The sequence below is a fragment of the Amphiura filiformis genome, chromosome 14, assembly GCF_039555335.1.
Source record: "Amphiura filiformis chromosome 14, Afil_fr2py, whole genome shotgun sequence".
Lineage (NCBI taxonomy): Eukaryota > Metazoa > Echinodermata > Ophiuroidea > Amphilepidida > Amphiuridae > Amphiura > Amphiura filiformis.
In genome coordinates this window covers 41,459,602-41,480,812 of record NC_092641.1, presented here as the reverse complement: position 1 = coordinate 41,480,812, position 21,211 = coordinate 41,459,602, and the positions used below count along the sequence as shown (strand labels likewise).

Here is a 21,211-nt window from a genome sequence, read left to right as displayed (position 1 = left end):
TGCAAAGAAAATCACCATCTCATTGCAACGCCTCTAGAATGCTTTCTATTCACAGGCCCCAGGCAATTATCCTATTGTTCAGGAATTTTGTGGATCTCGCCAAAATTGCACCGTTATCCAGGACCAAAATAAAATATTTTTATGGTACAAAAATCTGCTTTAGGTCAGGGGCGTAGCCAGCCTTTTAGTGTGAGGGGGCAAGGCCAAATTTTCATCCTGTATGTCTATTTTTTGTCCAATTTTCAGTCATTTTAATGCATACTTTATCTTTGCTTATCTTTGCCATCCACATTTTATCACTGAAAAAAGAAAGAAAAATAGAGGGACTTTGCCCCCCCCCCACCTCTCCTGCCACTGCTTTAGATAAAGACTTAAGAAATAAAGGGTACCGTAAACAGGGTGAATCGGGACACCGGGTGAATCGACAAAACACAAAAAAGTTTTTTGACACCAAATTTTTCAAACCTAATTGATTGTTTCTCTTCCCATGTTAAAAAAATGGACTGTCAGTATCAGAATGGTGGCTTTGCACATGTGATACAGGAAATATGGAGCCCAGGACACTAAAATAAAAATTTCCTCCAATTGCTCCAAAACAATGATGTGGTCAGAACTTTATCCCTCCCAGTGGAACCATTGGAGGAAATGAGCTGGAAATGCACAGGGACCTCACAAAAAGTGTCATACATGTGCTGTAAAAGTGAAAATTTGGTTAGTCCAAAGAAATTTTTAATTTTGTTGATTTTGTACTTTTCAGATTTGAACTTTTGAGAACGGGGTGAATTGGGACACAATGTACTGTAGCTTTAATGGTATTAAGTTTGGATTATTCTCTATGTGGCATCACCTTAAGCCTGTAATAGTTAGTTGTCCTCTACCCGGTACCATCCACCACTAATTTTAAAAACAGGAAGTGAGTTTTTACTGTCCCGGTACAAAATTTTACCACACCTAATTTTCAGAATTCCAGAAATAATTTTTTGAAAGGATTTTCAGGTTTTAAATACATGTAAATACGTACTTTGTTTTTAAAATATTATTATTAATTTGTTTGTATCTTTAATGGTATAACTTGTATTAAGATATGTATTGGTAAAACAGACCTATTTGCACCTTCATTGGGCACAGGTCATTGGGTAGCTCTATAATTTGACTTAGAATTAGAAAATTAGAAAAACAAATTTGAAAGCCACCCACACTTAACCCAAAAAAGTTTTGGAGGACAACCATTTGAACTATATAATGTTGTTAGTCTTATCCTGAAGTTCCAGTAATTATTGAGTTAAATATGCTTTGAATATTGCTGTTAGAGTTGGAAAATGTTTGCCAATGTTCAATTTGTTGGACTGATAGAAATCATTCGCGAGTTGTTTTTAATGGCACTGGTTGCAAGTTGGTACCAGTATATGGTATTGCTAAATTGCCCATAATGTGTTTGGCCAAAGGCTGTTTTGCTTTAGGCTGTATGTACATGATAATTGTTATTGATGGAAAATCACATGCAAGTAGCAAGAACATTTAACAGTTGTCTGCAATATGTGCGAGTTGTCCATTTTTGACTGAAAGTCACAGCTCGCTCGTTATTTTGTCCTTTAACAAGAGCACCAATGGCGCTGTGGCTCTCACGCTTTTTGTGGGAAAGCAATTGTTCTTGGAGTCGAATGCAACAGGTTGGTAGCTTTATGGAAAGGTTGGTAGGTCGGTCAATTTTTTTAAACCTTCAGTTTGAAAAAATTCCCCACAAATATTCAATACGGTCCTTGAAACTCGATGCGGGGGTCAATCTTCCTCCGCCACATTATTATTTTTTGCCACATTATTATTTTTTGCAGCATTACTATTAGTTGCAAAATCTGAAAAAATTCATTATTGTGCAAATTACTACTGAACCAGCAAGAATAATTTGTTCTGCAAAATTTTAAAATCCCTTTTTTTAGTATTTGAAGCTTTCAACAACTATAGAAAGCCTTGGCAACTATTAGAATTCATCTAAACTGATCTCAGACGACCCCAAAATGACCTCCCAAAAATTTGGCTCTAAATGGTGACCTCAGATGACCCCGAAATGACCTTCCAAAAATTTGACTTCAAATGTTGACTGTACCCACCAAGTTTCATGCCCATACGACAGTTTTTAGTAATTTGACCTCAGGTGACCCCTGGCTGACTCAAATGAGCTTCCAAAATTTGACTCTAAATGTTGACTGTACGCACCAAGTTTCATGCACATACAACAGTTTTAGTAATTTGACCTCAGATGACCCCTGGATGACCCCAAAATACCCTTCCAAAAATTTGGTCCTAAATGTTGTCTGTACCCACCAAGTTTCATGCCCATACAACAGTTTTTGCTAATTTGACTTCAGATGACCCTGGATGACCTCTGGTGACCGTGACCCACTAACCAATACAAACTTGTTCTGTGCGACCCCACAAAATTAGGCTCCAAATGTTGGCCGTACCCACCAAATGTTGGCTGTATCCAGTTTCATACAAGTTTTTTAGTAATATGACCTCAGATGACCCCTGGGTGACCCCAAAATGACCTTCCCAAAATTTTGATTCCAAATGTTGACTGTACCCACCAAGTTTCATGTCCATACGACAGTTTTTAGTAATTTGACCTCAGATGACCCATGGGTGACCCCAAAATGACCTTCCCAAAATTTTGATTCCAAATGTTGACTGTACCCACCAAGTTTCATGTCCATACGACAGTTTTTAGTAATTTGACCTCGGATGACCCCTGATGACCCCAAAATGACCTTCCCAAAATTTGACTCCAAATGTTGACTGTACCCACCAAGTTTCATGCCCATACAACAATTTTTAGTAATTTGACCTCAGGTGACCCCTAGGTGACCCCGGATGACCTCAAAATGACCTTCCCAAAATTTGACCCCAAAGGTTGACTGTACCGGTGTACCCACCTAGTTTCATGCCCCTACGACAATTTTTTAGTATCTTCCCAAAATTTGACTTTAAATGTTGACCCACCAAGTTTCATGCCCATACGAGTTTTTAGTAATTTGACCTCAGATGACCCCTGGGTGACCCCAGATGACCTTCCCACAATTTGACTCCAAATGTTGACTGTACCCACAGTTTCATGCCCCTACAACAGTTTTTGCAAATTTGACCTCAGATGACCCCTGGATGACCTCAGGTGACCTTGACCCACTAACCAATACAAACTTATGCTGGGGTCAAGATGCACCTAGAACCAGGGATCTATACGATGATTTTGTTTTTAGGGTGGATCACCGCATAGGCATTTTACACATAAAATACACGTAACCCACACACAACGCAATTGAATAACAGACCAGCAGTGCCGCACACCATCATCATCCCTATATCTTCGTCTTAAAAATTGCCGTGGTAGTACGATAAATCCTCACGTTTTTCAACAACTACGCATGGTGATTTTGAGCTATTTTGTTCGAGATAGGCCGTGCGACTCAGGCTATGCATACAATTTGAGATTTTGAGAGCCGGCCACACTGTTTCTATTCTATGTTTTACGATTTTCGCATGATCAGTATATGGCTGGCCGTAACCGCCACAACGTGGAGCTGCTACGCGTAGCTTACTTTTCGCTTCGCGGAGCTAAATTGACCAATCATGTTAGATCTTTTCATTACGCGGAGCCAGTTGCACGTTGTGGCGGTTGCGGCCTACCATATCAGTATCCCATATGATATTTCTATTGTAAGAAAATTTTATTTGTTGTCACGTAAATCACAGGTTTCGTTTAAATGTACTAACTGGATATTAAATGTACTAATTGGTGAGGACCGGTATTTTGCTGTGGATATGTTTAACTGCAATTTTGATGTAAAACATTTGAAATCCGCTGTAAAAATTTTGATAATATTCAACTCTTTGAGAAAATTATTTTATAAAGGAATGCTGGTAAAACCAGGTGCAATACAATGTACATTATTGACACACTATCACGCTCTTTATCTTCGTCAATAATAGAATAATCGATTTCAATCGAATTGAATGCATGAGTTTGTAGTTGACTACTGAGCGACCTAAGCGATCGATTGCTAGCCAATCAGATAGAACTCCTTTTCTTGCGTTCAGTGAAATACCACTCGCCTGTCGCTCACTACCACTCGCCCGTCGCTCACCAACGGAGTATTAAATTTATATTTATCGTATAGGACGTCGACCGTGTGTGCCGCTTGGTTACCAGTTGTTCTCATTTTATGTAATCAGCAATTGGAGCCTACAAAATGTGGTGCATTTATAGTGTACGGTACTAACATGTGATATCGGGAATTGACACAAATTTTACGGTAAAAAATCAGTCATACCCAGAAAGGATAAAATTCGAATTGAGAAAATATTGCATGTGTGACTTGTTCAAGTTGTTGTACTAAAGATGCATCCACCCACCAAGTTAGAGGAACATGCTTCCCCTACTATGCTAGTCTGAGGTGCTCTGATGATATACTCTGACGATAACACTCCGATCGCCATGCAATCTAAGTTTTGTAGGCCAGTGGGACAACGGAATCACTACGTGAACGAGCTACTACTACACTAGTCTCTGAGAAAAGAGGCAGACACAGACAGACAAACAGATTCTAGTGAATTAAATAGGCCCTAGTGATGATCAGTTGTAGCAACTACAAATTTCGAAAGTTTGTCAGGGGTCAAACCCCACCATTTATATTTCCCCACACTTTTAGACAGACACCCTTTTATCAAAAATTGAACCCCCACCCTTATGCCCGCCCTTATGCAGTGTTTGTGACCAAAACTTACAGCATAACAGCATTACTTTATCAAATTCGGAAGACTGAACATCGGCGCTATCGCCGTTTCATACAGTCACTTCCGGGTCCATTTTATCACTATCTGCGCCATCAATCCATTTCAGAATCCGAATTGATGCAGAATTTATCCTCATCTATCAAACAATCATGATTTTCTTATTCATCTGAAACATTTGCGACATATTTATGATATTAAATGTTGGCAAAACTGCATCACTGCAACTGCATCGAAAAGATACGACTTCAGATTGTTTATCATAAACACATGGGCAAATGATAAAGGGCTGAGATACCTGTGAGATCCTGAATACATGAATACGTCAGTCTATACTCTCTACACGGCACAGACAGACAAACAGATTCTAGTGAATTAAATAGGCCCTAGTGATGATCAGTTGTAGCAACTACAAATTTCGAAAGTTTGTCAGGGGGTCAAACCCCCACCATTTATATTTCCCCCACACTTTTTAGACAGACACCCTTTTTATCAAAAATTGAACCCCCACCCTTATGCCCGCCCTTATGCAGTGTTTGTGACCAAAACTTACAGCATAACAGCATTACTTTATCAAATTCGGAAGACTGAACATCGGCGCTATCGCCGTTTCATACAGTCACTTCCGGGTCCATTTTATCACTATCTGCGCCATCAATCCATTTCAGAATCCGAATTGATGCAGAATTTATCCTCATCTATCAAACAATCATGATTTTCTTATTCATCTGAAACATTTGCGACATATTTATGATATTAAATGTTGGCAAAACTGCATCACTGCAACTGCATCGAAAAGATACGACTTCAGATTGTTTATCATAAACACATGGGCAAATGATAAAGGGCTGAGATACCTGTGAGATCCTGAATACATGAATACGTCAGTCTATACTCTCTACACGGCACAGACAGACAAACAGATTCTAGTGAATTAAATAGGCCCTAGTGATGATCAGTTGTAGCAACTACAAATTTCGAAAGTTTGTCAGGGGTCAAACCCCACCATTTATATTTCCCCACACTTTTAGACAGACACCCTTTTTATCAAAAATTGAACCCCCACCCTTATGCCCGCCCTTATGCAGTGTTTGTGACCAAAACTTACAGCATAACAGCATTACTTTATCAAATTCGGAAGACTGAACATCGGCGCTATCGCCGTTTCATACAGTCACTTCCGGGTCCATTTTATCACTATCTGCGCCATCAATCCATTTCAGAATCCGAATTGATGCAGAATTTATCCTCATCTATCAAACAATCATGATTTTCTTATTCATCTGAAACATTTGCGACATATTTATGATATTAAATGTTGGCAAAACTGCATCACTGCAACTGCATCGAAAAGATACGACTTCAGATTGTTTATCATAAACACATGGGCAAATGATAAAGGGCTGAGATACCTGTGAGATCCTGAATACATGAATACGTCAGTCTATACTCTCTACACGGCCGCTGTGGTTCGGATCGCTCCACTTCTAGTGTGAGCGAGCGGGCCAAAGCGGCTGATGTAGAGACTGAAAATTATATTCATTCATAAAACCAGGAATAATAGACAATGGGATAGGCATCCTAGTCTGCTGCCCTCTTTCGAAATATGTATCCTAGGTCTCACAATAGGCGGGTTAGCGGCCATTTTGTCTTCGACATCACGTGTCCTTATATTTTAGTACACAAATATATAAGTTAACAGGTTTACTATTTAAAAATTATATTTTGAGTATACAATATATTCTGTGAGTACATAGATCAAATGACGATGATTGTTTAGGTATTATATGCTTGATAGAATTAAACTGTTTGACCAGCTAGTATTCTCCTCCGCCGTCAGTGTGATTCCAGTCACTCCACGTACCGTGTTGCGAAGGTGGAGGAGTCTAAAGCTGTATTGACGAACACGCATGCGTTAAAAATATGTAGCCTAGGTCGAACAATAGCGTGACGTAGTTTCCGGCATTGTTCCTATGCACTTTCACCCTCCTGATAAAACTCACGGCGCGTCGATTATACTACGGGTGACGTCGTATGAATTGAAAACATCAGCAAATAAATTTTTGACATTTTCTTTCCAGATTTATGAAGAAAATATGAATGTTTTTCAACAGATCATCAAATTACTTTATTATATTTTTTTTCAATTGGTAGCGTTACCCACACGCTTTATAATTATATATTGCTCCCACGCATTTTAGAAACCCACCCTTTATTCCGCAAAATTGTAATTTTTACAGATTTTCAGAATTTCCAACCCACGCTGTAGAAAGCGTGCCAGACAAACAATGATAATGAATAGCCAGATGTGACCTTCGCTGTCGAGACGTTGTTTTCAGGGTTGTTAAACCCGCGATTTGGTAACCCAATTAGGCGACTTTTGAAGATTTTCCCGGGGACAATTTCCTGCCCCATAGAATACAAAGGGTAAAGAAAAAAAATGGGCGACTTTTCGATTATTTGACCTGCGATTCGGGCTGAATTTTTTTGGCAACCCTGGTTATTTAGTGTTAATTTAACTAAATTACTACGCCGCTGGTCTCTAAATATTTTGAAGTGTTGTCCCATGGTAACAAAACTCCCGAGAACCCAATAAACAATCTGGACAAAGGAATCATCCAATCACGTTTCTATCCATGTGAGATCATCACCGCAAAAATTCATGATAAAAGGTCACTTTCCCAAAGAAAAATAGTGCAATCCGTCAATTCCGCCATGATCTCACAACTTAAATTACTCAGACCAAAATAATCTCTAGCGCATACAGGGAACCAAGCAAAACGATAGAAATGACTTGTTTCTCATGACGACTTTTGACTTTTCTCACTTCAAAATAAGTACTTTCCCCACCCCAAATTCACTTCTAAAGGAGTGCAATCGATTGCTAAATAACTAAGCAAACCTTGGAACGTAATTTCAAAGCCAGATATCATACACAAAAAGAAGCCTTAGCATAAAAAGCAAGAACGCAAGTGGCCAAAATATGTAGCAAAAATACAGTCCTCACTGACTGCAATGACTAAGGCTCACTAGCTACGCTAAGAGCCAAAAATGACACATGATTATCGGTATTTTTTTTTAATGTTTAGGGAGAAATGCAGTATTTATTTGGTAAGAAACACTGTAGTATTACCTTATGTAAGTAGTGATAAGAAAAGAACAATGAAAACTTAAGTTTTAACATGAAATATGAAGGTCAAAAGTTTTATTACTTTTTTACCGTAACAAGTACAGTCCAGTTGAGGGTACCAAAGAACATCCAAGTTATGGCAGTAAACATGACATCAATTGTTGTTAAATTGTTCTAAATTATTAGAGAAGTATTTAAATACTTGTTTAATGTCCCAATTCACCTCATTTGTGGGGATAAAGGGTACAAAAACTAATTCAAACCTTCATCAAATACTATTTACTCTGCTGTCCTGATTCACCCCAAACTCGGGGTGAATCGGGACAGTCACTTTAAAAAAAAAAAAGAGGTAAAGCACTTGAAATCCACTCAATCTAACATTACCAGTATGTAGATCTCATGTGTGGACATAAAATGCACCAATGACTGTGGCAATTGAAGCTACAAAGAAAAAAATACAATTAAAGCCATGCCCAAACTGTCCCGATTCACCCCGTTTTACGGTAATGCATGATCCTTTACACAAAAATAATGTGTCCGAGGCAGTAAAACGTAAATAATGGGTGAGGCGCAGCCGAACCCATTATTTAAACGTTTTACTGCCGAGGACACATTATTTGCGTGTAAAGGATAATGCTGCACCCTTTATTTCTATTCTATTACCACAAAATAGTGTGATTTAAAGAGAAAATATCAAATTTTTTGCCCAAATATTTCAAGTTGTTTACCTCAAGGTGGAGCGCATACGCGTAGCCAAAGCGTATGCACATTCCAATAACACAACCTAACATTCCATTCTCCCCTATAAGCAGGTATGCACATACAATAACACACCCCTGACATTCCATTCTCCCCTACATAAGCAGGTGTGCTGTGCGCTGTGATGATAGAAGAACATAAAGTTTGTTGCCCTCGACACTTTATCGCTAATTAATGGTCTGTCACGTGACACGTTTCAACAAATCACAGTGCACGATTTTGAATAATGGGTCGTGGGGGTAATAGAATATAATTTAAGGGATGGGTTTATATGTGTGTAAATGGAGGAGAAATGGGAGGATTTTGGCATGTTTGCTGTGATTGTTTGCCTAGCAATATTGATCACAAGTACACAATTGATGGTGCATATCAAGGACCAAACTCTATAGTTTTATATTTGAGCACGATCACTTCTGTAAGGTCATGGGAAATTATGTAAATCGGCTTTTATATTTGATGTTGCATATCGGCTCACGCACTTTTTTTTTGTACCCAGTATTTCACAAAGTCCCTGTACTCTGATGACTCTATGACTTTTTGCTGGTATGTTGAGCACTTTAAACAATTAATTATAGTACTTACCTCCTACTTTAGGAACATGCATATGCCTTAATGTTTGTCGACCATGTCAACAACCCAGTGTAGTTTTACATGGTTGGAAAAGTCTATTTCCTTTCGCTATTTTGCCAATCATAATTCATAAATTGTCCAACTTTTTGACAAAAAGAGTTTTGCAACTATTCCGCCAGCAAGGAAACACAAATTTATGTGTATCCAGTGCGTCCTTTACGTTTAAATAGTTCAGTTTATTGTCAAGTTGTGCCTCTATACGCCATATTTACGGAATTGATGATACGAGCTGATACGGAATTTTTGAACCCAAATTTCTTGAAATATACATTACCTTTTTAACTTCTCGCCACGAAAGTGGATTCATAAGAAGGTCAAATACAAGCATTCCATTATGGCTGGTATCATCATCTCGATTGGTGTCTTGTGTTAGTATTATTCCATATTTTGCTGGTAGAAGTTCAATGAAACCCTCCATAATTCACGACTTCGTCACTTGTGTTATAAACTCGATGTGTTTACTATATTGTCGCTCGGGTCCGCGACTAATCGCAGGGACCGGTCTATCATTAGCTATTCTATACACGTTTCAATAGCCTTATTGTGATGTGTGGGAGTTTTAAAAGCCGAGCCATGAACAAAATATAATGCGAGCACCTGGGGCATCAACTTTAGAGGTGACGGTATGTGCCTGTCAATATATGCCCCTCTTTTGAAGCCGACTATACCCGATGACCAGGCACCTTCAGTTTTCAAAATATTATACCCAATGACCCCTTTTTCATTTTGATTGTACATAATGACCCTTTTTTTATATAAAAAAAAACCCAACGTTTTGTACTGATATGCGCCTACTTCGCGACGCTTGTAGGCACATATACCCATCAATTCTTAAGTTGAGTCCCCCCGGGGCGAGCGCATACTGCGGGCCAATGAACAATGAGATAGTGGCTTTTCTGAGGAACTGTTGAAGTATAAATCAGCCAACGAGTAGGTGTGTCCAAATTGCACATCTTGAATTGAGACTGTTATTTCAATTGTTATACCGTTCCGGATGGTTTATTACCTACCATTGCCTACGAGATGCAGTTCTAAGGTGACAGAGGGACAGGTCTGCAATTCGATTCCACAACCATTCATACCTTTCATCTGGTTTATTGTATTATCGTGCGAATTGCTCCGTGGTACCTTACGGGTACCTGAATTTTATTTGAATGAAGATGACTCTGTCATGCTCGACGTCATATTGCATAATTTCTATACAGTATATGCAATAAACCAACCAGAACAGTATAACAATTGAAATAATAGGCATCGTTCTAAGATAGGTTAAGAAGAATATAACGTCACAATTCTGTATTATTATTCAAGGTTGTAACGTGTGTCTATGCTGTCATGTAGGCCTACCTGGCAACAGACACGCCCCCGGTACAAACAGATGAAATTTGTAGAAAAGCGTGATTATGACAAAAACATTAAAAATGATACTTTGAGGTATTGTTTTTTAATTTTTGTATGGCAGATCATACATACACATGTGCTGAGGTCAAAAAGGTAAAAATTTTGTTTTTGACCCCTGACTCATCTGTCATTCCAAACAACCCCTTAAGTGGTCAGAGGAGAAATCATTTTGAGTTTAGAATTTTCAGAAATAGTTTCTGTCATGCAGGAGCCATTTTTTACAAATGGCAACCTGGTCCGGGTCAAAAGATATCCATCTTACTATAAATAGGGGAATGTTGTGTGTATGTGTGTCCACGCAAAAGCTCCGTCAGTTTCGATCCAAATGTCGCCAAATTCATACGGGAGATCGAGGAATATACGACAATGTGTTTAAAATTTATTTGGTTGAAAACGGTCAAGAATTGGCCTCAAAATCAGTAAAAAGTGTGGTTTTCGGGCAATTTTATAGCGGTTGTTTCTTTACGGCCTATGCTAACCAACGCGTCTACATGTCTAGCATAAACCGCGCCGTTAGCGCGTCGGCGTACACGACGCGCGCCACTTGACTTGCACGCACGGGTGCGGCGTGCGCATAGCAAACTTGCGTTTGGGGTTATGGTGTACGGGATATGGGATAACGGGATTAGGCCCCCAGACAAACGAGATATGTCTATGATTAGGCCTACGAAGACATAAATATCGTAAGGGTACAGGAGGGGGAAAAGAAAAGAAAGAAGGACAAAAAAAGGTAGGCCTACTTTGGATGGATTACGGGTACGGGGTTGTGGTTTAACGGGATGGGGTTACGAGATTACCAAGATGATAAAAATCGTAAGGATTCGGAAGGAATGAGGAATTTTCAATGAGTCTACCTGTCCCGGCTACCTGTACAGTAATTCCTCCTGTTTGAGTGAACGCTTCCGTTTACTCATCTAGCGGGGACCCGCGCGAAGCGCGGGTGTCCCGCTAGTACACTTAAAACAAAAGCAATATCTCAAAGACCCTAAACCTTAATTACCAAATAATGTTAGCTCGTTCACGTAGCGGTTGCGTTGTCCCACTGGTAAACGTAGATTGCCTGCCGATCGGAGTGTGATCGTTTGAGAACCTCGGACTAAAATAATGTAGGCAATAGATGAAGAATTTTATTCTGTGTATTTTGATACCTCATTCAGCACGGTACAACTTTATGTTCCCAATTTGAATTTAAAAAAAAAGAGCATTTCAAAAGTGAAATGCCGGGGTGAAATGTTTACAAAGACTTTTCTATCAGCACGCTAATTACAACAAGTGAGTGTTGATCTGTCACACTGAGCTGTTACAAAAGCTGAGCTGACATTACAAATTACCCTGAAGGAGGAAATGTCCCAAATTTGCTACTTTGAAATGCTCACCTTTCTATTCAAATTGGAATTAAGTGTATAAATTCTTTTTGTGCTCAGTATATAAGGTATGGGTGCATGGGCAAAAGATGGGATCCTGAGGTTTGATTTGCCCCATTATGCAATGCCTTACTCCCTTTTCCAGAAAAATACAGCACTATTTTTGAGGGGGGGGGGGGTAAAAATATTATCCTGTTTTCTTGCCAAATGAAACATAGGTAAATCCTACTCCTTTAGTTAGTTTTAACTGTATGGCAATAAAAGTACATTTTTAATATTAGGCCAATTTTTGGAAAAAAACGGCACAAAACATGCGTTTTTAGGGTGTTTTTTGTATGCTGTGACAGTCAAGCCCAAAGACTTGCACTAAGACTAATTCAGTTTATGCATTCTAATTTTTGGAAAAGACATGTTTCATTTTAATAACCAATCATTTAATTATATAGTAACACAAAAAAGTGAGAATTAGAGCAACATTTCGGCATATGCTTAAGATTGTGAATGCTTAGACTTGTTCCATGTCCGATTTTTGTGACTCGATTGTCAGAAAACATGCCACAAATGCATGTTATTGGCTCTTTTTCAAGAAATTATATAAATGAAAGGAAGTCGCTAAATCTTGTTCGCGAATAGACTCAGAGATGATTTCACTTTCAGCTCTGATTTATTCGTACATTGATCGGGTACATATTGCCATTAAACCATCTGACGCTCATTTTTGCAAAACTATTCAATCACTATGGAAATAACAAAAAAATTGGTCGGTTGCCAGGCCGTTGAGGTCAATAACCTTACGGCTCAGGTCATGACCAAAAACGCGCCAAATGCACGCCGATTAGTGGTGAGTCACACACCCTGACACGTACTGCGTCTGGGTTAATAGGTCGCGCGCCGCAGATAGGTCGCGCGCCACAGAGGGTTGTCTGATGGTCCGAGGAGGGGGGTGGTGTCCACTCAGAATTGAACACATGATCAAAATAAAGGCCTAGGCCTAATTGAAGCCATTTCGGGGACCATTTTTGTTGTATCATTGCTTTAAAGTGTACAGGTGTCCAAAACAGAAGCCAAAACGGACACTTCTTTATACGCAGGGGGTATCAAGGGGGGGGGGGGCTGCGTATTTTGAAAAAAAAAAATCAAAACAAAGGCTCAATTGAAGCACCATTTTGACACTAATGTTGTTATCGCTTAAAACTTAAGTGTACAGCTGCTGTCCGAAGCAGAAGCAAAACGGACACTTCTTAATACCCAGGGGGATGTGGCCCCTGAGTAGGCCCTATTTGAAAAAAAAAAAATAAAGACCGAATTGAAGCTATTTCACGACCACTTTGACACTATAATAGTTGTTATCGGATGTCCAAAACAAGCTTCTTATCAATACACGCGGAGGGAGGGTGTCTGATGGATGGTGCGCCAGGGGAGGGGGGGGTGCACTCGAATATGAAAGTAACGCACCTGTCCCTACCCGAGTATGACACTAGGGTCTATCGAAGGCGATTATGGTCAAAAGGGGATCATTCCGTGGGGGCCTCCAAGAAAATGTGTGAGAACGGTAAAATTCAGTGCCATTAACCGTAAAATATAACTTTCTGGGCAACGTTTTGTGAAAAATTGCCTTTTTGAAATTGCTACAAAAATGTTAAATTTGTTCACAATGCGCGCAAGCGCCTAAAATATTTGCAGATTTGGTGTAAATTTCTATTAAAAAGGGGGTCATTGGGTGTAAGCTGGTGAAAAAAGGGGTCATTGGGTGACAGATTTGCAAAATAAATCTGAGGGATTGAGTGAGTATAACAACATTATCACAGATCTGGATATTCACTTTTAAAAGTTTAGCTTCTTACATGACAGGAGTGATGATTATCAACATCTGATTATTACTGGATGAATAATCTACACCAAGACAGCATGATTATCATCACCGCTTACTCCTGTTTACTAAACACTCCCGCTTACTAACCGCCTCCGTTTACTCAACTAGCGGGGACCCGCGCGAAGCGCGGGTCTCCCGCTAGTTAGTAAAATAGTGAACTTGTGAAAATAATGAACTTGTACAGTTAGTACTAAAAATGAATGATTAGGGTTGAGCTATGTTTCATTTGACAGGACTTAATAATATTTTAAAATAATATTTTAAATTTTAATTTTTAATTCAATATTTTAATCAGTGCTGTTTTTTTCTGGTATAGGGAGTAGGTCTTGTTTTTGCAGGGCATTTAGTGTTTAAAGTACCGGTTCAATATATACGTGTATGATAGTTTAAAGATCTGAATTTTGAAAACAACTGAGGCCATCTGCACGCATAAACATGAGAACTAACAACTGAAACAGAAAATTCCTGTGTATAAATTCTTTATTTTTAATATAATTTATAATATAAGGCAATTGACATATTGGTACATATTTTCTAAAAAGATACATCTTTAAGTTTCACTTAAAATACACCCTGAAGTAACACCACTTACTTTTTTCAAGGTTTTAATGTCAATTTTTTTATAAAATTAAGTTGTTATTTGTAGAGCTGTGATTTAAAACTACTTGGTACTCCAAAAATCTGTGAAACAGAATATTTGAAAAAAAAAAATTTACACAGTATTTTTGTGGGACCAAATTGCATTCTGAATACAAGGAATGTGCTTCTGATATCATTTTTTTTAAAATTCATGATATACATGTAATGCAAATTTTATGGCAAATAATTAAAAAATTATATTTTTGATAATTTTTAAATTTTAGGTCTTTTGGGGGAAAAATGTATATCTTCAATACAATAAACTTTAAGTATAGTGTATATATCATTAGATTAATAAAGTTTACTTTGAGGACTGTTAAATGTCAAAAATATCAATTTTTAATAATTTGCTATAAAAATTGAATTACCGGTACATGCATATATGATGTCTGATGTGCTCTCGTATGTCCCACAAAAAATACTGTGCATACGTTGCTATCGGATGATTTGGGATGCTTTAAATACCCAAAAACACATAATTCGCAACAACAAAATATAATACAATAACATTATGTTTTCCCCCGGGTCCTACGAGATCACGGTTTTGAGACCTTCAAGAAATTGGGAATGTTTCTACTTTAAACATCACTGCAGTTAGTAGAATTTGATTTTAAAACACAAAGTTGACAATGGTGTGAAAAAAGTGAGATAATATCTTTAAATGATTTCTTTAATTTACGTTGTAATTCAGTATCAAAAATAATAATCATGGCTATTCACAAAAAATACATCAATTAACCACTTGTGATCAATCCCAATGTTTGCTATATAAACTCTCAACAGAGGTTTGCAAAGGTTTTTCGAGCATCTATATCTCAGAATATCTTTGACAAGTTCATATTGTATTGCATATCAATGGACACGTAATTTATTCCCCTTTACAATGACACCACTTTTGAAACAATCACCATTTTCACAGATGAGTAAACATCACATCTTTTGAATGTAGGGGTCTCAAACAGAATGTGCCCACTTGACCATTATTCTGTGCTCAAACTACACTAGTCACTATCCACAATAGTGGGTGGAAAAACAATACGCAACCACAACAGCCAGGCACCCCCACCTCATGCTGCTCACCAGCCTGGTCACACGTTGCTGTGGGATGGCATTTCATTCTTCAACCAGGATTCGTCGCAGGTCATTCAATGTGCTTACATTGGGTACTATGGCACAAACAGCACAACCAAGCTGGTCCCACAAGTGTTCAATTGGGTTGAGGTCTGGATGGGGCTGATGGCAGGCCATTCCATTCTCTCTACTCCCATATTCTGAAAATGGTCATTGCATTACCCTGGTTCTGTGTGGGAGAGCATTGGCATTTTGGAGGATTGCATTAGGTCCCAGATTGCAAAGATGTGGGTTTGCACCTTGCTACACAGAATAATGGTCAATTTGGCATTCTGTTTGTAAATTAGGTGAATAAATTAGATGTCTATTGATATGCAACACGATATGAACATGTCACAAATAATCAACTTTTGTTGAGGAATTTATATATCCAATCATGTTTGTGGCTGCGCATATGGTCCGTTGGAAGCAAATTAAAAGTGGTGCAGCCTACACTGGGGTGAAACCCCCAGCAGGGTTTGAAGGGGCAGAGCCTCTCGGGTTCAAGGGGGCGAAGCTCCCTGGAAGCCCAAGCACTTTTGAAAATGCATTTCAGGCAATAATAAAAAGGTGCCTTGATATGAATTGGTTGCAGGATCAGGGTGGTCACTACTCAAGATCCTGGGCACATCAGATCGATGCTACCAGCACTGTTTCAAGCACAAGATGATAGATCATGGGTGAATTTCATTTGAGTCATGACTCATCAGTACGGTACTACGTGTATGGCAATCTGAGCTGTTCCATAAAATTCATAGAGTTACAATGGGCTATACCAGTTGAAGTCCACACTACCTCTGTGGAAGATTTTGGAAATATCTTCCACAGGGGGAGTATGTTTTTCTGATGTAATTAGTTAGGGTTATTTATTTTAAAACCCATTCTCCCACTGTATTATGGCTTTATACCTATATTTTTCACAAATGGAGTGAGTATATCACATAGAAGTTACCCAATTGTTTGTTCTATTTGAAACTAATTATACTCCCACTGTGGAAGACTTCAGCTAAATCTTCCACAGTGGTAGTGTGGATTTGAAATGGAATAGCCTAATGGATTATGGGGTTAGACTACAATACGATGGGTAAAATGATTTATGGCACATACGTTAACTTGAGTAAAGTCCACCACTGGGCACTCATCAAGCTGCTTGGCACATCATGTGAAATTCCTGGACACACAGATTTATCAACTATAAATACAATTATTACAAAGTTCATTTTGTATTTAAATTTTACATCCTTCAATTACTATATACACCATTCATATATATTATACTGGCAGTCAAATATGCATACCTGCCAACATTGAATTCCCAGAAAACTGACTCAATGCGAAGCGGAGCGAGCGCAGCGAGTGGAGCTCTCGCCCATCACGGCCGGGGGTCCAGGGGCCCGCTTAAGGGCCCCTGGTGGGGTCCAGGGGCAACGCCCCGGTGGGGGTCGAGGGGGCGAAGCCCCCCAAGCTCTTGGGTTTCTACACTCTAGAAACCCATAGAAGGCACTTCTAGGAGAGATATTCAACATTTAAAAAGCCATCTAAACAAGGCATTAAATGCATTGGAATCATATCATTTGGACCTAACAATTTATACATTGCAAAAAAAATCAAGAAAGCAAGTCGAAGTGAACACTGATTAGGGGTGTGATTTTCGGGTAATTTTGTGCCCGGGTACCCGGCGCATTTTTCGGGCGGGTAACCGGGTACCCGAAATTGCAACAAAAAAAAAAAAAAAAAAAAAAAATTTTTATTTTTTTTTTTAAAGATATTAATATTTTCAGTTTTGTAGTGACCCTAAAACTAGAAATAAATGCTAGGATTATTAATGATAAAAATAAAAAAAAAATTGAATTTTGCACATTGTTTTGTAATTTTAATATGAAAATTGATACATAGTTTTCATGTCATACTCTATTAATGATATCAAAATGCATTGAATTTGAATGCATTTTGATATCATTAATAGAGTATGACATGAAAACTATGTATCAATTTTCATATTAAAATTACAAAACAATGTGCAAAATTCAATTTTTTTTTTTTTTTTTAGGTCAACCATGATCCTAGCATTTAGGTCTAGGTCCAGAGACACTACAAAACCGAAAAAAAACTTTGAAAAAAAATTATTAAAAAAAAAAAAAAAAAAAATTTTTCTGAAAATCGAAAAAACGGATTCGTACGTTTTTTTGACACTTGGAATTCTAGAAAACGGACGGAATACGGCAAAAACGGACTAGTTGGCAGGTATGAATATGTTGTATCAAATTCCTAACACACTCTTATGATGTATAATATGTGTTAGTTCCAAATATGTGACACGGTCAAAAGGAATGAATAACATTGAACTTACAATATTGATTTTTGTTCATTGGCCAAGAAAAAATAATTGTTTGCTTGCCCTCAATTGAATTTCAACAATTGGGTCGGTCGGTCGGGATTTCTTTTCTTTTTTTTTTTCTTTCTTTTTTTAATTAATAGCAAACTCTACAATTTGTATTAATTATGGCTCAAAATATGAAAAATAATACATTTTTGGTGTCAAAATGAATCAACTAACATTCCAAAACAACTAAAATGTGGAATACAAGCTCTAAAATACATTTTTTTTTACATCTTTAGAATGCAAAAATTTGAAAAGAAAAAAAAACCTTTTTTCCGGAATTTCGAAAAATAGGGTCGGTATTCTTTTGTACAGTAAATAGAAAAAAAAAAAACTGTTTTCCAATTTCCAAAATTAGGGTCGGTCGGTTGAGGGCAAGCAAACATCTTTTTTTTTTTGGCCTTAAGCAGTATGCAGACTTTTTATTAGACGTACAATATTGTATGTAACATATCTACGTTATTTAATCTATTGCCATTCTATTACCAGTAATGTTTAAGTTCTAACGAATGTTTGATGACGTAAAATCGATAATATATTTCTACCAGATATTATACGTAACATATTATCAATTTTACGTCATCAAGCATTTGTTAGAATTAAACATTACTGGAAATAGCATGGCAATAGATTAAATAACGTAGATATGTTACATACAATATTGTACGTCTAATACTCGGAGTCTGCATACTGCTTTATTCATTACACACTTTTAAAAAAGTATTAGGCCTATTAATAGTTCAAGCCCCATTTAAATTGGAGTTCTGAGTGATTCGAAAAACAAAGTAAATCAAAAACACTGTAAAAATTACCAGAAAACACCTTTTAACACTTCACCACGCTTATTTCCGTATACATAAGAAGGTATAGAAGGCATATTGCTTACCATTAACACTACAACACGTTTACACAGGTATTTTGCATGTATCAACATGTTTATATTGCTACGGAGAGTACAGAAATCAATGTGTTAAAGTGTTAAAAAAAGGGTTATATGGAAATTTTATATAGTGAATTTTAGTGATTGTATCACCTCCGAGTCTTTTTATTAACAATTCAAATCGATAATTATTATTAGTGACTTTTTGGTTTCATTCCAAATCAATCGCTGCAATCAATATAAAAGAATTTGAACATTTTCTTTGCCAATATCTCAAAATCTATATCAGCGACATCTGACTCATTTCCCTTGATCGTGTTACATAATACCATGCAAATCCAGATTACCAAACTGTGAAACCATGGTGGCATCTTATTCAGCTGCTAAGTTGTTTTCCTTGGCCCATTCTAGCCACCCTCCAGGGAAATGCCTAGCCCTGAAAGAAAAAAAAAAAAGAAATATTGACATTGTCATTTAATGACAGCTACGATGTAATTTTCATGAGCATGAATTGAAGTAGTAATGATAAATTACAAGATTTATATTAGGCTAAAAAAAAATTGTTTGGTTGCCCTCAACCGACCGAAATTGGAAATCTTGGTGGGTTTTTTTTTTCAAACACTTTTTTAGAAGAAACCTTAAATTTGGACAGAATCAAGGACTTTTATATTTGTTATCCGTTCATTTTATTTATTAAATGCATATTTGACTAAAAACAAGAAGTATTTCCAATTAAATTCAGTCCAAAACTGCACAATTTTCAAACCGTAGGGAAAATGGAGGAAGAGCCCATGAAAAAAGAAAAAGAAAAGATCAACCTACCGACCCTCCTAATTATTGTCTTGGAAGGGCAACCAAGCAATTTATTTTTGTTTTGGCCTATAAGCACTCCTACAAAATGTTTACACAGGGGAGCTAATGGAGATGAGTCTTTGTTGCACTGAACAACCAAGACGGGGGACACCCTCTCCACTTGGTAACCATGGTAACATCCCTATAGATTGGATTAGGCTATTCCAGATGATTAGTGACAGTCAGTGGGCTATTTCACTTGACATCCATACACCCCCTATGAAAGACATGACCTTTATCTTCCACACAGGGGGTGCAGATTTTAAATGTGGTCACCCATTCAGGTAACCCCATTTGAAATTCACACTCCCTGTGTGGAAGATTAAGGTCACATCTTCCTGAAGGGGTGTATATATTTCAACTGGAAAAGCCAAATATACATTTGTTTCTACTGACAGAACTCTGGGAGCGATTACCGAATAGGGTGCAACTCTGCTACTAGTCTTATTACAAGACTGTCCTACCCCAACTCTAACCCTACACTCTGTAAATGAGGACTGGACTCAAGTCTAGCAAGTATGTTGCACCCCATTCGGTAATTGTACTGAACTCTGACTGTGATTACATTCAAACAGTGCAGTGTAGGTAAACTTTGTAGGAGTGAAAATGAATAGGCAATATAAATCTTCAAAACCATGAGATCAAAATACTGGGAGTGAAATTGTTCTTGTGGATGAACACCAAGTCAAATGGGAGTGAATCACTCTTGGGGTGAAAACCAACAGTCAAAGGTTAGTGAAATTACTCATGGGGTGAAAACAAACAGTTAAATGGGAGTAAAATCACTCACTTGGGATGAAAAACAACAGTCGGAATGTGAGTGAAATCACTCTCTGGGATGAAAACCAGTAGTCCGATGGAAGTGAAATAACTCGCGGGGATGAAACATAATAGTCAATGGAGTAAAACCACTCTTGGGGATGTACATGTAGACCAACAGTGAAATGGAGTGCTATTACTCTTTTAGTGAAACCAACAGTCAAAGGTTAGTAAAATTACTCTTGGGGTGAAAACAAACAGTTAAATGGGAGTAAAATCACTCACTGGGTATGAAAACCAACAGTAGAATGGGAGTTAAATCACTCTCTGGGATGAAAACCAGTAGCCCAATGGGAGTGAAATAACTCTTGGGGACGAAACACAACAGTCAATGGAGTAAAACCACTCTTGTGGTGCAAACCAATAGTGAAATGGGAGTGACACTACTCTAAAGGGTGAAAACCAATAATCAAATGGGAGTCAACCCACTCTTGAGAATGAAAACCAACAGTGAAATGAGAGTGATATTACTCTTAAGGGTGAAAACCAACAATCAAATGGGAGTAAAGCCACTCTTGGGGATGTAAACCAACAGTGAAATGAGAGTGATATTACTCTTAAGGGTGAAAACCAACAATCAAATGGGAGT

At 37.8% G+C, this 21,211-nt stretch overlaps 1 protein-coding gene across 2 annotated transcripts in view; it reads right to left on the bottom strand.

The window, feature by feature from the left end:
- Window positions 1-18,928: 18,928 nt before the first annotated feature.
- Window positions 18,929-21,211, bottom strand: part of LOC140169029 (rhodanese domain-containing protein CG4456-like) — a 42,848-nt gene continuing 40,565 nt past the window's right edge. The window contains exon 5 of one of the 2 annotated variants that reach the window (XM_072192315.1): window positions 18,929-19,387. In XM_072192315.1, coding sequence (XP_072048416.1) covers window positions 19,324-19,387 — 64 coding nt within the window. In that variant the 3' untranslated portion in view covers window positions 18,929-19,323. The remainder of the gene's footprint in view (window positions 19,388-21,211) is intronic. The other variant, XM_072192314.1, reaches the window with a different exon arrangement.